The sequence below is a fragment of the Loxodonta africana genome, unplaced genomic scaffold (genome assembly GCF_030014295.1).
Source record: "Loxodonta africana isolate mLoxAfr1 unplaced genomic scaffold, mLoxAfr1.hap2 scaffold_170, whole genome shotgun sequence".
NCBI lineage: Eukaryota > Metazoa > Chordata > Mammalia > Proboscidea > Elephantidae > Loxodonta > Loxodonta africana.
The window spans coordinates 361284-379431 of record NW_026974918.1 but is presented as its reverse complement, the minus strand read 5'-3'; the positions used below and the strand labels follow the sequence as shown (position 1 = coordinate 379431).

The 18148-nt window shown below is 43.7% G+C and overlaps 1 protein-coding gene across 6 annotated transcripts in view; it reads left to right on the top strand.

Moving 5' to 3' along the window:
* Positions 1–18148, top strand: part of LOC135229234 (protein FAM170B-like) — a 188693-nt gene that overhangs the window by 33125 nt on the left and 137420 nt on the right. For 4 of the 6 annotated variants that reach the window (XR_010320015.1, XR_010320016.1, XR_010320018.1 and 1 more), the window contains exon 2: positions 15705–17103. The exons of 1 other annotated variant lie outside the window; for it this stretch is intronic. Coding sequence is in view for 2 of the 5 variants with exons in the window: in XM_064278941.1 (XP_064135011.1) it covers positions 17088–17103 (16 nt within the window). In the remaining 3 variants the exon portion in view is untranslated. Of the gene's footprint in view, positions 1–15209; positions 17104–18148 lie in introns of those variants that run through there. One more of the 6 variants, XM_064278942.1, reaches the window with a different exon arrangement.

Genomic DNA, 18148 nt, shown 5'->3' with positions numbered 1-18148 from the left:
GGAATTTTTCCTAATCGCCATGAGAAGCCACTGAGATGATGCTGTTATGTAGATTGTAAGAGAGAAGATTGGTGGCATGGAGTCCAGTTATAACCAAGAGATGATGGTGGCTGTAAGGTGGAGGTAGTGAGAAGTGGATAGAGTCGGGATTTATTTTAAAGTAGAGCCAAGAGTCCAGACTATGTATCAATGGATTGAATGCAAGATTTGAATAAAGGAGAGGAATCAAGGATGATTCCTAGGTTTTTGTCCTGAACAACCCAGAGGATAGTGAGAACACTTGCTGAGATAAGGAAGACTGGAAGGTAAATAAGACGCTTGGACCAAGAATTTTATTTGAACCACATTAAGTTTGAGATGCCTAGTAGACATTCAAGGGGAGATGTAGTCAGCCATGGGTAAACGAACAATAGGGCAGAGTATGTAAATGAGGGTATCCTAGGGCTCAGGTGGAATTGACTGCCCTGAATTAGCTCAAATAACCTAGGCAGTGAGAAGTGATGAGTGATGTTACTTAAGCAGGGCATGGAAATCAATGAAAAAGGTGTGGGAGTGGCAGGGAGGCTAAGGTAGAGAAGTTTCTCTCTTCCTAAACCTGATTGGCTGGATTTGAAGACATCATAAGTTCCTGTATGAGGAATATCCAGCAAATTACCAGTTGATTTAATAAATTGATAACAAAGTCCACCTTTCAGCCAAAGATTGAAAAACAAACAAACCAATTGCCATCTAGTGGATTCTGAATCTTAGCAACCCTATAGGACGGAGTAGAACTACCCCATAGAGTTTCTAAGGAGCAACTGGTGGATTCAAAAAGCAGAGCTTTTGTTTAGCAGCGGAGCTCTTAATCACTGCACCACTAGGGCTCAAACCAAGAATAACACATGTGAGGAACTTACTCCTTAGTTCAATCAAGTATGTAGAAATTCAAATTTGTAATTTTGGTGATTCCCCCTCTTTTTTTTCAAAATGGGGGGCATTGAGATGGAGGATTTTCCCATGCCCACCATCCTAAGGGATTTAATTAACCCATAGTTGAGACATTGTAAACATCTGAAGAAATTATTACCTTTGAGAAACTTGAGGGTGAGTAGGCATATCACCTGGCTCCTCTTAAACTCCTTTTAAAAACCTGACTTGAAGACTCACCTGCCTTTTTGAATAAGTGCCAGCTTGAATAGGCAGGGTTCAGGGAATTGCCAACCAAAGGTATGGTTTCTCCAGAGGCCTCCAAGGGGTGTACAAGAAGAGCGGAGCCAGACCCCGTGCTTGGGACACACCGTTGGTAGGAAATATTTGAGTGTGTGTGTGGTGAGGGGAGCACTGGGTGTGGGAGAGTGGGGTGGGTGGGTAATAGGGAAATGCCTGTTTGTTTTTTTTTTTTTCTGGTTTTAAGAAACAGTTTTTTACTTTTTTTTTTTTTTAATTACAATGAACAGTTCAGTGGAGACACATTCCTTATGTGCAGGGGCTAGTGCAAGTGCTGATAGCTGAGAATGTAGCCTGCTCCCCAAGTGCGAGTTGGCATTTTGGAGAGAAAACTTGATGTTTGGAGCACTGACTGGCCCTGCCTTTTCTAAATAATTAAGGGTGGTGGGGTGGTGGTAAGAGAAAGAGGATGGTCTATGAACACTGACCCTGGAAAATTAACTCCCGAGTGTGTGGGTTGTGGATAGCAGGAAAAGAACATCACCCGCAAATGACAGCAGTGCCTTTATTTATTTATTTATGCTTCTTTTTAGTTCTGAGTTGTTTTTAAGCCACAAATTAATGGGGCCACCATGAGTTTTCAGAGAATGAGTTTTACAAAAATCCAAGTGTTTTAAATATTGCAAGGATTTACTTATATATGCTGTATATGAGAAAAGTCCTTCCAGTTATAGGGAGGAGAAAGAAAGTATATTCAGGAATTAAATTTTCACAGTTCTCTGAATTCTTATATTTCTCCTGTTGTCCATTTTTCTTTTTTTGTCCTTCATCCACCCCTTCCACCTTGACCCACTGTCTTCATCATCTAGTGCAGCCATAACAGAAATACCATGAGTGGATGGCTTTAACCAAGAGAAATTTAATGCCTCACATTAAAGTAGGCTAATAGTCCACATTCAAGGCATCAGCTCTAAGGGAAAGCTTTCTCTCTCTTTCGGCTCTGGAAGAAGGTCCTTGTCCTTAGCCTTCCCATGGTCAAGGAGCTTCTCAGGTGCAGGGACCCTGGGTCCAGGAGACATGCTCTGCTCCTGGTGCTGCTTTCTTGATGGTATGAAGCCCCCAACTCTCCGCTTGCTTCCCTTTGGTTTTATCTCTGGAGAGATAAAAGGTGGTGCAGGCCACACCCCAGGGAAAGGTGACCTGAGTGAGGGTGGTGTTACAATCCCACCCTAATCCTCTTAAAGTAAAATTACAATCACAAAATGAAGGACAACTACACAATAGTGGGAATCATGACCTAACCAAGTTGAGACACACATTTTTTAGGGTCATAATTCAATCCATGACACCCACCAAACCAAACTTGTCACCATCAAGTTGATTCCAACCCCTAGAGACCCTAGGTGATTTGAACTCACAGAGACCCTATAGCATAGAGTAGAACTACCCCATAGAGTTTCCAAGGACTAGTTGGTGGATTAGAACTGCTGACCTTTTGGTTAGCAGCTGAGCTCTTAAGCACTATACCACCAGGGCTCTTCTTGATCCACAGTCCACCCTAATTCACCACTGTGTTAGAAAAAGGTTTTGCTACTCTGAAATAAGAACCTTTTACTATATTTTTGTGTTAGTGGTTGCTTTGGGTATGTCTTTAAGAACTGAACAGTTACCTCATACCCGTTAAAAACCCATTGCCACTGAGTCTATTCCAACTCATAGCAGCCCTACAGGGCAGAGCAGAACTGTGCCATAGACTTTCCAAGGAGCGCCTGGTGGATTTGAACTGATGACCTTTTGGTTAGCAGCCATAGCCCTTAAACAGTACACCACCAGTGTGGGAGGGGTTTAATTGATAACATGATGTCTGGGCTCCAAGGGAGATGGAATGGATGTGCAGGAGAAGGGCATGCAGAGTCTGCCTGTATAGTCCCCAGAACTCTGTTCAAGATCATAACACACCTCAGTAATCACTTGAATCTAAACATACAACTTTAACAGTTGATGTAAATGAGTTTAGACATGAATTTTGGAACTCAACTCTTTCTCAATGGAAGTTCCTTCAACCTAGTCGTTTGTTTGTATTCCCTTAATAATTATGAAAGCTAACATTTATTGTGTTCATTCTGTGTGTAAGGCCTTTTTCTAAGTGCCTTGTGTGTTTTATTTAACTTGCGTAACAACCTTTTGAATAAGATCCGTTTTAGAAATGGGAAACTGAGGCAGTGAGAGGTAATGTTCCCAGATCACCCAGGTGTTAAATTGAGTTAGGATTTAAACCCAGGCAGTTTGTTTCAGAATTTGCTTATGTAATCGCTGTGCATGACAGTAGTGAGCCCTAGTGGCTCTGTGGTTAAAGAACTTGGCTGCTAACTGGAAGGTCAGTGGTTCGAACCCACCGGCCTCTCTGTAGGAGACAGATGTGGCAGTCTGCTTCAGTGAAAACTTACAGCCTTGGAAACCCTATGGGGCAGTTTTACTCTGTCCTTTGGGGTCACTATGAGTTAGAATCGACTTGATGACAGTGGGTTTTGGCACATAATACTAATGTACAGTGTATTCTATATGCCGTATATATGTTCAGAAACTAATTTTCCGAAGATTTATGCCATATATAGATTACCAATCCAGTTCTCGTTGAGTAGATTTTCACTCATGACGACCCCGTGAGTTTTCAGAGTAGGACTGCCCTCCATACGGTTTTCAATAGCTGTGACCATTTGGAGGTAGATTGCCAGGCCTTTATTCCAAGGCAACTCTGAGTGGATTAAAACTGCCAACTTTTCAGTTAGTAGCTGAGCACTTAACTCTTTGTGCCACCTCATACGTATATATACTAGGAGGTTTTCCTCCTTATTTGTACTTTAACATTTTTTAGACTGTTATGAATACGTGTTCCTGGCAGTTAACTAGATGCTAAAGAACAGAATAGGCACATGTAACCCTCTCTCACCTTCTCCCACCCCTCTTTCACAGAGATGAAATGAAAAGGAATTAATGAGGACAGATTATTGGATTAGGGCCCATACTCAGGGCTCTAACAGCATGGGGAGTTTCTCCTGTCACTTCAGTTCTTGTTCAGGAATTGGTACCTGCTTTTTGTGAATCACAAAGACCAGTGCTTTATATCAAGCCATTTAGATTTGGGGTATGGAGCAGTGATTTAAAAAAATTAAATTTTATTTTCAGAGATTTTTTTCTAATAATTGTTTACATTTATTTTAATTGTATATTCTAAAACCCCTAAAAAAGGCTGAATGAAGTTCTTCCCTGAAGGGTGCATATTTTGCAGTCCAGACATCCTGCTCCTCTCAGTTTAAGAGTCCTAGCACGTCTTCAGGTGCTTTCTCCTTTGACCTTGAGGCCATGCCTGCACCCTCTGCAGCCAGGTCTCCCACATGTGTAGCAGCACCAGTAGGTGTGGTAGCCTCTTCAGCCCCCGTCTCCTCCTCCAGATGCTCCTGGAGGTGCCTGGCTCTTCTTGCCAGGACTCCAGGATGCTGACCAGGAACTCAGTGTTGGTTAGACTGAGGGCAGACCTGATGGCACTCACTTTCTTCAAAAACTCAGCCTCAAGACCAGGGGCCTTTTGCTGACAGGGGTGCGAGATGTTTTGGTCTGGTCTGCCAGACCATGGCTAACCCCTTGACCTTACACACTTGGCTAAAATACTCAGACTTGACCTATTGATCTCTGGAGTAATTAGATGAGTGGGAATTCTGCCTAGTGGAAGCTGATGAAAAAGACCTCGCTGATACTTGGGGAATCTTCCTGGGCTTGGAACTTGGGCTTTTTGTTCTCATGTTCTACCCTGAGTGACACTTTCCTCTTGGGTTGAGACTTGCACTAGTGGAGAGTTAATTTACATGAGCCCTCTGGGCTCTGGTGTCTCAACTGTGACCTAAGTCTCTGGTCTCAGGGATCCCTGGAGGCCTCTCCATCACCGCTACCATCCTCCACTTCCACAGTCCCCATGGTTTCTTTCTTCTTCCCCAGGCACCGACCATACTTTAGGGAATTTACTCTGGGCAATAAAGTCTCCTCCAGAAAATTTCAGTGATGGTACTACCTTATAGCAAAAGTCTATCGTTTTTCAAAAAATTATAATACATTGATTTAAAAAAAAAAACTCCCAGTTTTCTTTTAGTAGATTCCAATTCATAGCAACCGTATAGGACAGAGTAGGACTCCCCATAGGGTTTCCAAGGAGCGGCTGGTGGATTCCAACTGCCAGCCTTTTAGTTAGCAGCCAAAGGTTTATCCAGTGATAGTTTATAATATAAACAGAGGATCGCCACATTAAAAAAAAAATTTTTTTTTTTTTTTTTTTTTTGCATTTGTTGGATGGAAGTGAATTTGCTCCTGTGGAATATGGAAATTACCTCATCCTCTGCACCTTCATGATAATACATGGTTTCTCTAAAAGCTGTTTTCTATGAAAGTTATTTTTTTTAGTAAATTTAGAGTGTAAACATTGAAACAGGAGAATCGGTCTCCTCTTTGTAACTTGGTTTCATCCTACTTTTAAGGGAAGGCTTTTATAGAAGGAATTATACTTAAAGAGACAGCGTTATTTGTACTTTTCTGTATAATTGAAAACTTCTCCTCGTACCCTTAACTAGCCTACACCAGGAGATTAAAATTGCCTTTCTCTGAACAGAAGCCCATTACCATGTCCTTCAGGGTGAGGCAGAAACAGATGTCCATATATGAGAGTCTGATGGCACAAACCTTAGTAGCCAAATCACAACCATGCCTCCTGTGGGGGGGGTCAGGGCTTGAACCTGTCAGCATAAGGCTCAGTATTTTTCTGAGTATGAGGGAAGGATTGGCGAGTTAAGGAAGAAAGAGAAGGAGTTTGGGAGGGGAGTGTAAACTCCAGTGACAGACAGAAGATGGGGTGGGGGATCTCTCAAAGGGTATTAGAGGCCAGTCAGAAAAGCAGGAAGCAGCAGGAAGCAGGGCCAGTGGAGGGCAGCACTGGGTGGAGGAGGACAGCAGAGGTAATAGTAGTGGGGAGGGCAACAAAACTGGCCTGAAAAGAGTGATACATGACGGGTCCTAGATGAAACTCAGGTTAAGAAAAGTAGGAAAATAAAAAATTCTGTCCATCTTTGTGGTTAGGGGTTGTTAGGCTCTTGAGGGAGGTGGGCAGGAGACACAGGAGGGGAAGGGGAGTTCCTGGATCTAGGAAGGAGTCTACAACCCTTCTGCCCTCAATGATGTGCATTCTGGGCTCTTCAACCTACCACTCCCAGAACCTCCTGAGAAATTTCCTTAGTTCTTCACATGGTATATTAATTCCATCTCATTAGAAAATATAATAATGAAGTACACTTCTTGCAACCCACCCTTTCCAGCATCCTATACTCTCTGCCCCAGTTGCCCACTGGCTTCCTTCCCTTCCATCATGTTCAGATCCAGAACAATAGAGTGCCTTGTCTGCAGCTATTCTGGAAAGCTCTGAAACTTACAATTGGATTCTTTCGTTTCATCCCTCATTTATTCCTACATTTCTTATTGACAAAATAAACTTCGGTTAATTATCTACTAAATGACAGAAAGTGCTTTCTCAGGAGAATCTTCCTTATGACCTTATCCATTCACCCCAAACCCTTCATCTTGTCCTACCATGGCTCTCTTTTCTGGTGGAAGTCAGACCTTTTGTTCTGTAGCTCTTATCAATCTGGGACAATTTTTCCTCATCTTTATCTAGAGTCTTAGAGAAAGGCCTTTTCCTCCTGTATCACTGTTTCATCCTGCCTGGGTGAAGATGTCCAAACATAATGGTCTTCTGAAGGACTTTTATCCCTTCTCCCAGCAGGAACCTTTGATAACCTGGGGACCCTGGCTTGCTCCTGAATTTCCTTGATTCAGTAGCTACGGTTTCTCTCCCACGAGACCTGAGGTTGGCACCCTTTTCAAAAAGCAGCTGAGATCTGAGTTAGCACCAAGGCTTCCGTAATCCTGTGTGACATCGTTGCTGACACTGCTGAGTTCCATGGGCCCAGTTTGAAGCTAAACACGGCAACCAGAAAAACATGAAACTGTCAGGTAGGTGCTTGAGAAGTGCTAGGGCCAATGTGGGAAGAAGGAGATTAGATATCAAAAATGAATTGCAACGTTTCCGTGCCCTGTAAGGGGTTACTATCCCTTGGTGGGTAATGAGAGCACAGGGAATGATAACAGTATCATGGGCAGCTGCTTTCTCCCAATCCTCTCATTTGACTCTGTTGGAATCATGTCTCTCCAGCTCTGGTTATAAAATGTCCAGTCTGAGCCCGACTTAGGTCTCCTTAGCCTCTGAGTCTTCACACAGGCTCTGCTCTCTGACTAGGAGATGTTCTCTCCCTTCCCATCTGCTGGCCTACTCTCCCTGGTGAAGCGTGGAGGTGAAGAAAACTGACCCCATTGAAACAGATTAGGCTTATGACTTACCAAAAAGCCCTAAGACTCAGGAGTTTTGTGGTCAGCCAGAATGGGAAGTTTGGGAGTTGACTTGGGGAAAGCCCATGACAGACTCTGCTTTTGTTTAGGATGCCATTTAGAAGAGAAACCAGCAAATGGGGAGACCATTTGAGGAAGAAATTAAGAAGGTTGGGGTGGTGATGTGGAAGGAGCAGACTTCTCCAAGGAAAATAAAAGTTTCCACATGGGGATGGTAGGGGCTTGTTTTGTGTGACCCCAAAGGACAGAAGAGGCAGGAATGGTAGGGAAACAATAGAACAAAAGATAATCTGTGCCTGTTCACAAATATAACAAATGTCCCAGTGTTTTCACCCTGTTTCCTCAGACTTTTCTCATCAAGACATCCTTCCCCTTTTACTGAAGCCTGTGGAAAATACCTGGGGCTTCCTGGATGCTCGGCCTTTTTTCATCCCTTAACTATTCAGTCATATTCCCAACTTGGTTCAGGCATGACTTCCTGGTTGTAGTCTTCCCTGAATCTTCTCCTGGTAGATGAGTCCACTTCTTGCTCTGTACTCCATTGTACCCAGGAAACCCTTTACCACAGCATAAAACACAATTGTATTTACTACACATTCTTCCCCTCTCTGTGCCCATGCCTTCTATGAGACTCTGGAGCACCTTTCATTAGCAGGAGGAGTCTTCTTCTACCTGTTGAAGGCCGACCTTACGGTTGCTTCAGCCATTGAAATAGTAGCAGAGATGATAGAAGGAGAGAATTGAAAAGATTTTACATTGAGTCTTGCCCCTTTGTTGCTCTTAAACCCTGAGAACCTGTGGGAATGACCCCAGGCCAGCCTGCTGAATGATGAGGGACCATTGGAAAGAGGATCCAGCGGTTTCACTGAGTTGATTTTATGCAACTGGCTCGCAGGTGACCTGGAATCAAACTGTAGACACATGAGTAAGCCCTGCTGCGAGCCACTGAGGCTGGGCCAGATCAGAAGAACCCCAAATTGACAACCTGAAAAATTGTGAGCTTAGTAAATGGTTGTTTTTTTAAGACACTACCTTTTGGAGTCATTTGTTACACAGCAATACGTGACTGATACACCTGTTAACTTGGCCGTTTCTCTTACCAGGCAGTGAGGCAACTTCTCTAAGTCATTTCATCACCAAGAGCATCTGGCCTAGGGTCTGACATGTAGCTGTTTATACAGGAAATCTTTGTTGACTTAATGCATGAATTAGTAATACGAATTGTATGTGCGAGTCTGCACAAAATCAGGTATGAAAAAAAGCATGATTTTTTAAAAAATAAAATAAATTGAGGCTCAGAACTACGTGCTTACAAAATTGAGGGGAGTTTTTAACCTCACTTACTTTTAGGGTACTCCCTCGTCCAGATATGCAGTAATTCCCAGGGTCTAATGAAGGACCAGTGCTTGGAGAAGACCTTCAACACACCCATTGCCTCAGCCTATGTGGGTGATCTCTCTAGAAGCATTCGTTCTGCTGTTTCCATTCTCAGCTGGAGCATGAGAAGCTTGGTGGGGCTGTCAACAGCATAACAGGGTTTGTCTACTTATGTGCCTGCATCAGCCTTTGAGGTGCTGTAACCTACTCCAGGGCACTGTCAAGAAGGAGGTCCTACCCCTTCCCAATGTCTAGGACCCTACTATCTGACTGTCACTCTTCCCCTGGGCTCCAGTTCCCTCAGTGTGATCACCCCAGTGAGCTGAGGCTTTTACCACAGACTCTTCAGAGTCTTGAAGTTTCAGGGCTTCAACACTGTGAGTCCAGCTATCTCCTTGAAATGAGGTAGGGAAGGAGGAAAAATGTAGAAAGACTTTATTTTCCATTTAATGTTGCAATAAAATTTCTTGCCCTGCATTTTCGAAGGGTCCTGCCTAACAATTCCCTCTGTTCTCTTCCAAGATGTAGGACGATGAAGAGTGAATGTTTGTTGTGTCATAATCTGCAGAAGGCTGCAAAGTACACATGGGGTCCATTCCCCCGATGCTCACACTAGAGCACCCCACCCATGTGGAAATCTCTGCAAGTGTTACTGAGTCCCTCGCACATCCACAGTGAACAGCTTTCAGATTCTTATAAGAGGGAATTGTGTCCTAACACCAGCTGCTCCCTGGAAACCCTATGGGGCAGTTCTACTCTGTCGTATAGGGTCTCTGAGTCAGAATTGACTAGATGGCTACAGGTTTGGTTTTTTCTTTCAGGCGGGTGGTGAGAGTTTGATGTCAGCTCCATAATCGTGTTATTAAAAAGTAATGACAAGGTACCAGGTGAGAAAGTAACAAAACAAAACTGAAATGTAATGGCTTTTTCACATTTATTGGCCCCACAGAGTTCCTTCGAGGTGTTTACTTTTCACTAGATTCGGAGAAATGTTTGTGAGAGAGACACAGCTTGAGATAGCTCCAAAATTACGTTTCCCTCCTTAATGTTAGGTTACGTTAAGAGCTGGTTGGCTGGTTTATGATCTGCCTGCTTCAAAAAAATAGAAGGCCCATGCAGGCAGGAACTTGTCTGTTGTGTTTGTCAGAGCATCCTGGTACCTGGCGCCTAAGAAGTGCTAAAAAATGATATGAGTGAATGTGGGTGGGTTTTTATAAAAAAACACTGTGTTGCTGTCTTTATTTAGTTAAATAGTGAAAACAGGGATAAGGAAAATGGAGACAATTATTTGTATAATTTAGAGTTACATAAGATGAGAATAGAACTTGAATAATGAAGAGATAAAAAAATAAGCTGTACGGATGGAATGTACCCCCTTCCCTTTGCTCTGGAGGGAGACATTTTAAAATTGGATTGTTTTTTCCCTACTGATTTATAGGTTCTATATGTTAATTGAAAAGTTAGTCTTTTAGGAATCACAAATACATCTATTGAGATACAATTCACCTGCCGTTAACACTGCCTTTGAAAATATGCACAATACCTTGGCTTTTAGTATATGGGCAGACTTGGCACAACAGTCACCACTGTCTAGCTTCAGAATATTTTCAGTGCCCAGTAAATAAAGGCCCTTGTTAATAAAGGCGTATTAACAGTCACCCTCATTACTCCTTTCCTCCAAGCCGTAGCAACCACTAATCTACTTCTGTCTGTGTTGGTTTGTCTGTTCTGGACATTTCATGTAAATGGAATCATACACGATGCGGTCATTTGTGTTTGGCTTCTTTCATTTAGCGTAATATTCTCAAGGTTCGTCCATGTTGTGGCATGTATCAGTACTTGGTGCCTTTTTGTGGCTGAGTAATATTCCAGTCTATGAATATACCACATCCTGTCTATCAGGTCATGACATTTGGGTTCTCTCCACAGTTTGGCTGTTACGAATAACACTACTAGGAATCCTCTGTGTAAGTTGTATGTGAACATGCTTTTGATTCTCCGGGTGCAGACCTAGGAGTGCAATTGCAGTGTTGTGTGGTAATTCTGTGTTTAACTTTCTGCAGAATTGCCAAACCATTTTCCAAAACAATTGGATCATTTTACATTTCCACCAGCGGTATTCCAGCTTCTCCACATCGTCGCCGACACTTGTTGTCCATCCTGTTGAGTTTAGCCATCTTACTGCTTTTGAAATAATAGTGCACTTTAGTTTAGATTTGCATTTCCCTGATAACTAATGAGGTTACGCTTCTTTTCCTGTGCTTGTTGAGAGTTTCTGTATCTGCTTTCGAGAAATCTCTATTCAAATCCTTAGCCTGCAAACTTTTTTCAGCTTTTTGCCTGTATTTTTACTCTCTTCATGTACTTTTTGATATGCCAAAGATCTATAGATCTTAACAGTTTTAGCCTTCATATTTTGGGATTTTTAAAAAGTCTTTCTCTTTTATCAATAAAAAGAAAATAAAAACTTCTAAAATTTTTATGGTTGCATATTTTAATTTTAAATATTCGATCCATCTGGAATTTTGTTTTGTGTAAGGTATGAGAAAAAGGATGAAAACGTTTTTACAGGTGGTCTGAGTGATTACCAAATTGCTACAAACGCGCCTTTTTCCATGACCCATATCTTAACTGCATTTTCCCGTAGTCTGTACAGAGAAGCCTTTTTACAAAGGGAGGCCCACCATTCCCAGCCATTTCATTTTAAGGTTTGTTTTCTGTAATTAAATCCCTTGTGTATCTTATCTACACACCTTTTCTTTTAAGCTAATGCAAATTTTGTGTGAGTAGGACCTTGGCGAGTGTAAGATGGTCTTGAATTTCATAACTGGTTCCGTGTGGTGCACCCCAGCAGACGGACAGACAGAAGCAGGGGCTGCAGAGGCGACAGAAGCTATGAGAACATGAGCCTCTGGAGATATGCTGTGGAATTTCAGATAAAGATTCCATGTGCCAGGAATAGTCTACATCATGTGGACGCAGTGGTGAAAGTACACATTGTCCCTGCCATTGTGAAGGGGACACCCAGTGCGGGTGGGAGGGGGACTGGTAAAATGCAGTCCAAAGAAAGGACGGACCATGCTCCAGGAACCACACTGGACTTCAGAGAGCTTTGTTGGCTGCCGTTCATCTGTCCGGCTTCTAGATGTCAGAGTGCCCCCAGGCTCAGTGCTTAGTCCTCTCTCTCTATTGACACCCTCTCTCTAGGATGCTTCAGGGAGTCGGTTGCTGTCTGTCTGTAGCTGAGGATGTGATGTTTACACCTCCATCCATTTCAACTCCTCCTGGTTCATGACTTCTATTCAAATGTCAGCGTAACTCTCTGTACCGAGTTCTTCATCTGTAAAATGTGCCTTATAATGATACATTCCTCACATGGGTATCATGCAGAGCAAGTATCTTAAGAAAGGAGAAGCCCTCACAGGAGTCCTGGCACCAGTAAGTGTTAGCTGTCAGTATTATTACCTGCCATCTCCACGTAGATGTCTAACAGCTGTGCCATGTTATCAACGCCATGAAACAATTCTTGGTCCCAACCCCATTCCACCCTTATCGATGAATTTCTCAGGGCTTCAGTGATGGGAATGTGTGCGTTTTTCCACCTAATGGACATGGCTAATAAAGGTTGGCCTGGTCCTTCATAATAAGTTGCTCCAAAGTTTATATGGGTGGACTCAGACAAGTGATAGCCAACTAATATAGACAAAAAAATAGAACTCTCAGCTGCTCATATTTGTACTCTCAGCCTAGAATATCTGGTGAGGGTACTATATGGACTGAATTGTGTAACCCCAAAGGTACGTTGAAATCCTAACTACTGTACCTATAAAGGTGACCTGATTTGCAAATAGGGGATTTTTAAAATTACTTTAATGAGGCCATACCAGTGTAGGGTGGGTCCTAAACCTAATCCCTTCTGAGTTACAAAAAGAACAGAATAGACACAGACACAAACAGGGGAAGAGGGAGACAGACAAAGGGGAAGATAATCTACAAGGCCAGGAACGCAAAGGGTGGCTGGAAGCTGCTAGAAGCTGAAGTAGACATGAGCCATGCCCTGAATTCCTACTTCTAGCCTCCCGAACTGTGAGAAAATAAATATCTGTTCTTTAAAGCCACCCAATTGTGTTATTTTTTTCTTATGGCAGCACTAGATGACTAACACATACCCATGGTTATACATGAAGCCTGGTGTAAAATAGTGTTCTCCCCTCCTTGTCTAGCCCACCCGAATCCTGCTATTTCCTTATCAGTGTCCTCTGCCTTCACTAAGAGCTACAACAGAGTTGGCTTGATGCTGATGCATAGAAATGCAGTTTATTTTTTAGTTTATATTTATGATTGACTAGCATTAATTTCAATGGTTTGTTAATTTTTCTGTGGAGGCATTTCTGTAATCTATGGGTAATAGCAGTTGCAGCTTTTCCTTCTTTTTGTTGTCATTTTGTTCTAGCTTGGGCCTCCAGTGTTAAATATTTAATATAAATAATGATAGAAAGCATCCTTATTTTTTAAATATTTTTTTGTGTGCTTTAAGTGAAAGTTTTCAAATCACACAAAAACGCATATACACCTTGCTACACACTCCCAATTACTCTCCCCCGAATGAGGCAGCCTGCTCTCTCCCTCCACTCTCTCTTTTCGTGTCCTTTTCGCCAGCTTCTAAACCCCCTCCACCCTCTCATCTCCCTTCCAGGCAGGAGATGCCAACACAGTCTCAAGTGTCCACCTGATCCAAGAAGCTCACTCCTCACCAGCATCCCTCTCCAACCCATTGTCCAGTCCAATCTATGTCTGAAGAGTTGGCTTCGGGAATGGTTCCTGTCCTGGGGCAACGGAAGGTCTGGGGGCCATGACCACTGGGATCCTTCCAGTCTCAGTAAGACCATTAAGTATGGTCTTATGAGAATTTGGGGTCTGCATCCCACTGTTCTCCTGCTCCCTCAGGGTTTCTCTGTTGTGTTCCCTGTCAGGGCAGTCATCAGTTGTAGCCGGGCACCATCTAGTTCTTCTGGTCTCAGGATGATGTAGTAGCTGATTCATGTGGCCCTTTCTGCCTCTTGGGCTCGTGATCACCTCCTGTCCTTGGTGTTCTTCATTCTCCTTTGATCCAGGTGGGTTGAGACCAATGGATGCACCTAAGATGGCTGCTTTCTAATGTTTAAGACGCCAGATGCCAGTCTTCAAATTGGGAAAGCATCCTTATTTTAATGCTAATTAATTTTAAAGAGAATGTCCCACATTTCACCATGAACTATCATGCCAGTTGTATTTTTCCAACTTAAGGAACTCCTTTTCTGGTCCATGATTGCTCAGAGTCCTTATCTCTCAGTGTGATTGGATTTTATCAACTGCCTTGTCCCCATCTCTTGAGGTGAGCATGTCTTTTCTTCTTCCATCTATGCTTATGGTGAATTAAATTATTCAATCTTTAATGTTCACTCAAGCTTGCATGCTGACGATAAACCCCCTTGATGATGGCGTATTACCTGGTTTATACTTTGCTGGATTTCCTTTGCCAGTATTTTATGTAGGTTTTTGCATCTCAGTTACTTGGTGTGCTTGCCCTGTAACTCTTCTTCTACGATCCTTGTCTAATTTGGTGTCAATATTAAACTAGCCTTAGGGATGAAGTAGAGGAGCATCTCATCTTTTTCTCTTCTTTTCTGACTTTGCACAAGATGAAAATGCTCTGTTTCTTGCCTGTTTGCTGCAACCTGAATGAAAGTGGTCTCGGCCTCCTATTTTCTTAGGGAGATCTTGAACTACTGACCCATTTTGTGTAGTGATTAAAGGTCTTTTCTGGTGCTACTTAGAAAAATTTCCACTGCATGTTCTAGGCTGCTAGGATTTCATCTTTGAATGTTATGTTGTTATCACGATTTTCAGTCTCATCCACGTCAATTAATCAATCCCAGATTTTCCCTCATTTTTCCAAAGTCAAACTCTACATCTATTCCTGGTACCAATTCCCTTATCTAAGACTTGTTTGCAAACAAAAATACAACCCAGCATCTTTGAGTCCATGATGTGAGAATACAGTCCCACATAAGTTTTTTTGTAACTGTTTTTCTTGTTAAGTGTTTCTCCCCTTTTTTTTTTTTTTTTTTTTGTTCATTTCCCACGTATCTAGCAGTTTCAAAGTTGTGCCCTTCAGGTTGAGGTCATTAGCTTGATTGACTGTGCAGGGCCATGGGGTGCCAGTTGCAAATGCGCATCAAAAGAGCACTCCTCTAGAACTAGGAGGCAGGAGGAGGTGGTTGGGCGGTTGTTGGGGGGGGAGGGAACTGGGCAGGGCTGTGTGGAGAGGGGCGCCCAGGGGAGGTGCCAGGTCGGAGGCTGCCCCACCACAATCTCACGTGCATCAGGAAGGAGCTGGCTGCAGGAGCCTTTCGCGAGAGTCCCAGCCCACCCAGCCTTGCCCTGAACTCAGACCTGCTAGGCTCACAGGTCCCACCAGAACTAGGGAAAGCCTGAGGCTACCGATGTCAAGTCCCAGGATACACCCCTGAGCCCAGTCACAGTGCTTATGCTGGAATAGGAGGGCAGAGGAGGCGTATGGGGACTTGGGTCCAGAGGGTGAACCAGAAAGGGTGGGAGAGTTGTGGTCACCCTCGGACTCTGGCTCCGCACGTGAAGGGCCCCAGGTTGCACTTCCAGGAGGAGAAGGTGAAGCCACAGAGGCCACACTGCTCACACAAACAATCCCCCACCCCCCTCTGCCCTTTCTCCAGGCTGGACGCCCCTCCTGTGCTGCACTCAGAAGGGCTCTCCAGGGACCGCACCCCTAGTTTGCGGAGCAGCAGAGCCTGCCCCAGTCTGGACTAGGGACTTTATTTCTTCCACTCTCACCACTGGCTGAAGGCAGACTCCTGTCTCCACAGACTAAAGAGGAATTATCAAAATGAGCTCGAAACTCTAGATTTGAGTTAAGGATCATAAATTAACACAGAGAAATACAACTTTAACAACAAAGACCTGTTTGGAGCCCCAGTTGGAATTAAAAAAAAAAAAACTTGAACAGAGGGAGTGATAAAGTCTTCCTTCTTTTGCCACCCTCTCTCGGTGGTCCCAAGCTTTCTCATCTCCCACCTCACAAGACTGTATCAACTGCTTTGAGACTTTTAGAATAAAGATCCCCAGGCATATCACTGCTGTCACCCTGTGAGGATTTCCCCAGTGCTGGGTTAGACTAAGACAGAATCCTTCCAAGGCTTCCAGGGCCTGTGTACTGGACGGTCAGCACACGGAGCCTCAGAGCCCACTTTGTTTTTCCTGCAGTTGGGCACGACCCCAGGGACATGACCCTTGAGAGTGCTGACACTTCCTGAAGCCAGTGACCCTCCCCCTGGGCTTCTCCCTCCCTGGGTCTCAGAATCTTTGAGGCCAACTTGTACCCTCAGAAGTGTTTCTGCTGAAGGACACGTAAACAGCACTGTGGATTTGTGTCCCGCAGTCTGCAAAACTGCCTCCCCTGAGTGGGGTGAGGAGCTACTGAAATACTGAAATCATTGAAACTAACAGAAGCCACAGCTCATGGTGCTGGGAGAAAACTGGGAAGGACGGAGAGGTGAAGAGGCTATAAAGGCCCAGTCGTGAAGGCGACCATGAGCCAGGATGTCCTGAAGTCGCAAAGCTGACCAATGCTGAGTGCCCTAAAACCTGCCACTCCTGTGCCCATCTTTTCTTTCAATGGACAAAGTCTTCCCCTGCTCTTATGTGCCTGGGCTGGAAGGGCCTTTGACTTAGAACATGAAGCAGCCTCCAGAGCCTCTTGGGGCAAGTGATGGTCAAGGAGGCTCTGCCTAACCCCACCCTGCCCTTCCCACTTGTCAGAGGACCAGGAATTTCAGTCTTCCAGCTCCTGGGCTGATCTAGTGACTTGTAACAGGATTTCGCTGGAACTGGAAGGTGTTGAAGACAGGAAGTACTCCTGGGTTTCTTCACCCAGCTGAATGCCTAGTTCCTGGTCTTATTACACGGCTTACATTCAGGATAAGAAGAGGCGTTTGGAGCTTTACGCATGACCTCTTAGCAGAGGTTTCTGTTCAGGAGCGAAGAGGTAAAAAGAAAGCAGTGTCTACTAAGTCCTTTTCCAAGAGTCTCAGGAAATTCTCATGAAGACCCTCTCAGGTAAGGACTGAGGGGAAATGCCTTGGTTTAATATTGAACTTTGCCCTTGACACTTTTCGTTTATGGAGGGCATATACATATTGTCTGCTCAAGGAAGCACTGTAGTTCTTATCTAGACTTTATGTAGAATGAGTATATATAAAACCTAAACTTGGTCCTTAAGCAAGGGGTTACCTCTCAGAGAAGGCCTATGGGAAGGTTTCTACCAAATTCTGTGGTGCTGCCATTGCTCCAAGGATCCCAGGTGGTGCCAAGTTTGAGTACTCGGCTGTTAACCGAAGGTTAGTTTTTTGAACCCACCAACCTGGCGAACTGCTTCTGTTAAGATTACAAACCAGGAAACCCTATCGGGGCAGTTCTCCTTTTACACTGGGCCACAATGACTCAGAAACCCACTCAATGGCACCTAGCAATAACAACAGGAAGCCGTTGCCCCCCATGTGCTTGAAGTGCCTCTCTGGGGAAGGTTGGCCTTCAGAGCCAGCTCTTGGCCACACAGGAACTGAGGCTCATGTTTTGTTACCACACCTTAGTTTCAGTCAATAAATTTATTTTCCAGTTTATTCACGAGACTTAACTGCAGACATCTCTCAGGTATTGTCAAAATTAATTCCATTCTCTAATAATGATTTGCCAGGACATATTTCCAAGCGTTTCCAAGAGACTGGAAAAACTTTCCAAAGAGGCTTGTCCAGCGCCATGTTGTGCAGTAACTACAGTGTTGACGCAGTATATTAACCACATAGTTTCCACGTTTTCTGCTTTCCTTAAATAACAACTGAAGTTCCAAGTCTACCACCTGAAGTACTTCCCTTAGTGTTTCACTTAGAAGTCTGGTGGTGATGAATTCTCTCAGTTTTCTCTCCCCTAAGAATGGCATTATTTGTGCTTTACTCCTGAAGGTAATGATTGGACATAGAATTCTGGGTTAGTATTTCCATCTTTCAGCGCTGAAAAAATGTTGTTTCACAATTTATTTTTTTGGCTTCCTTGGCTTCTGATAGTGAATACAGAGTCATTCAAATTGTTTTTCTCAGGTGAAATG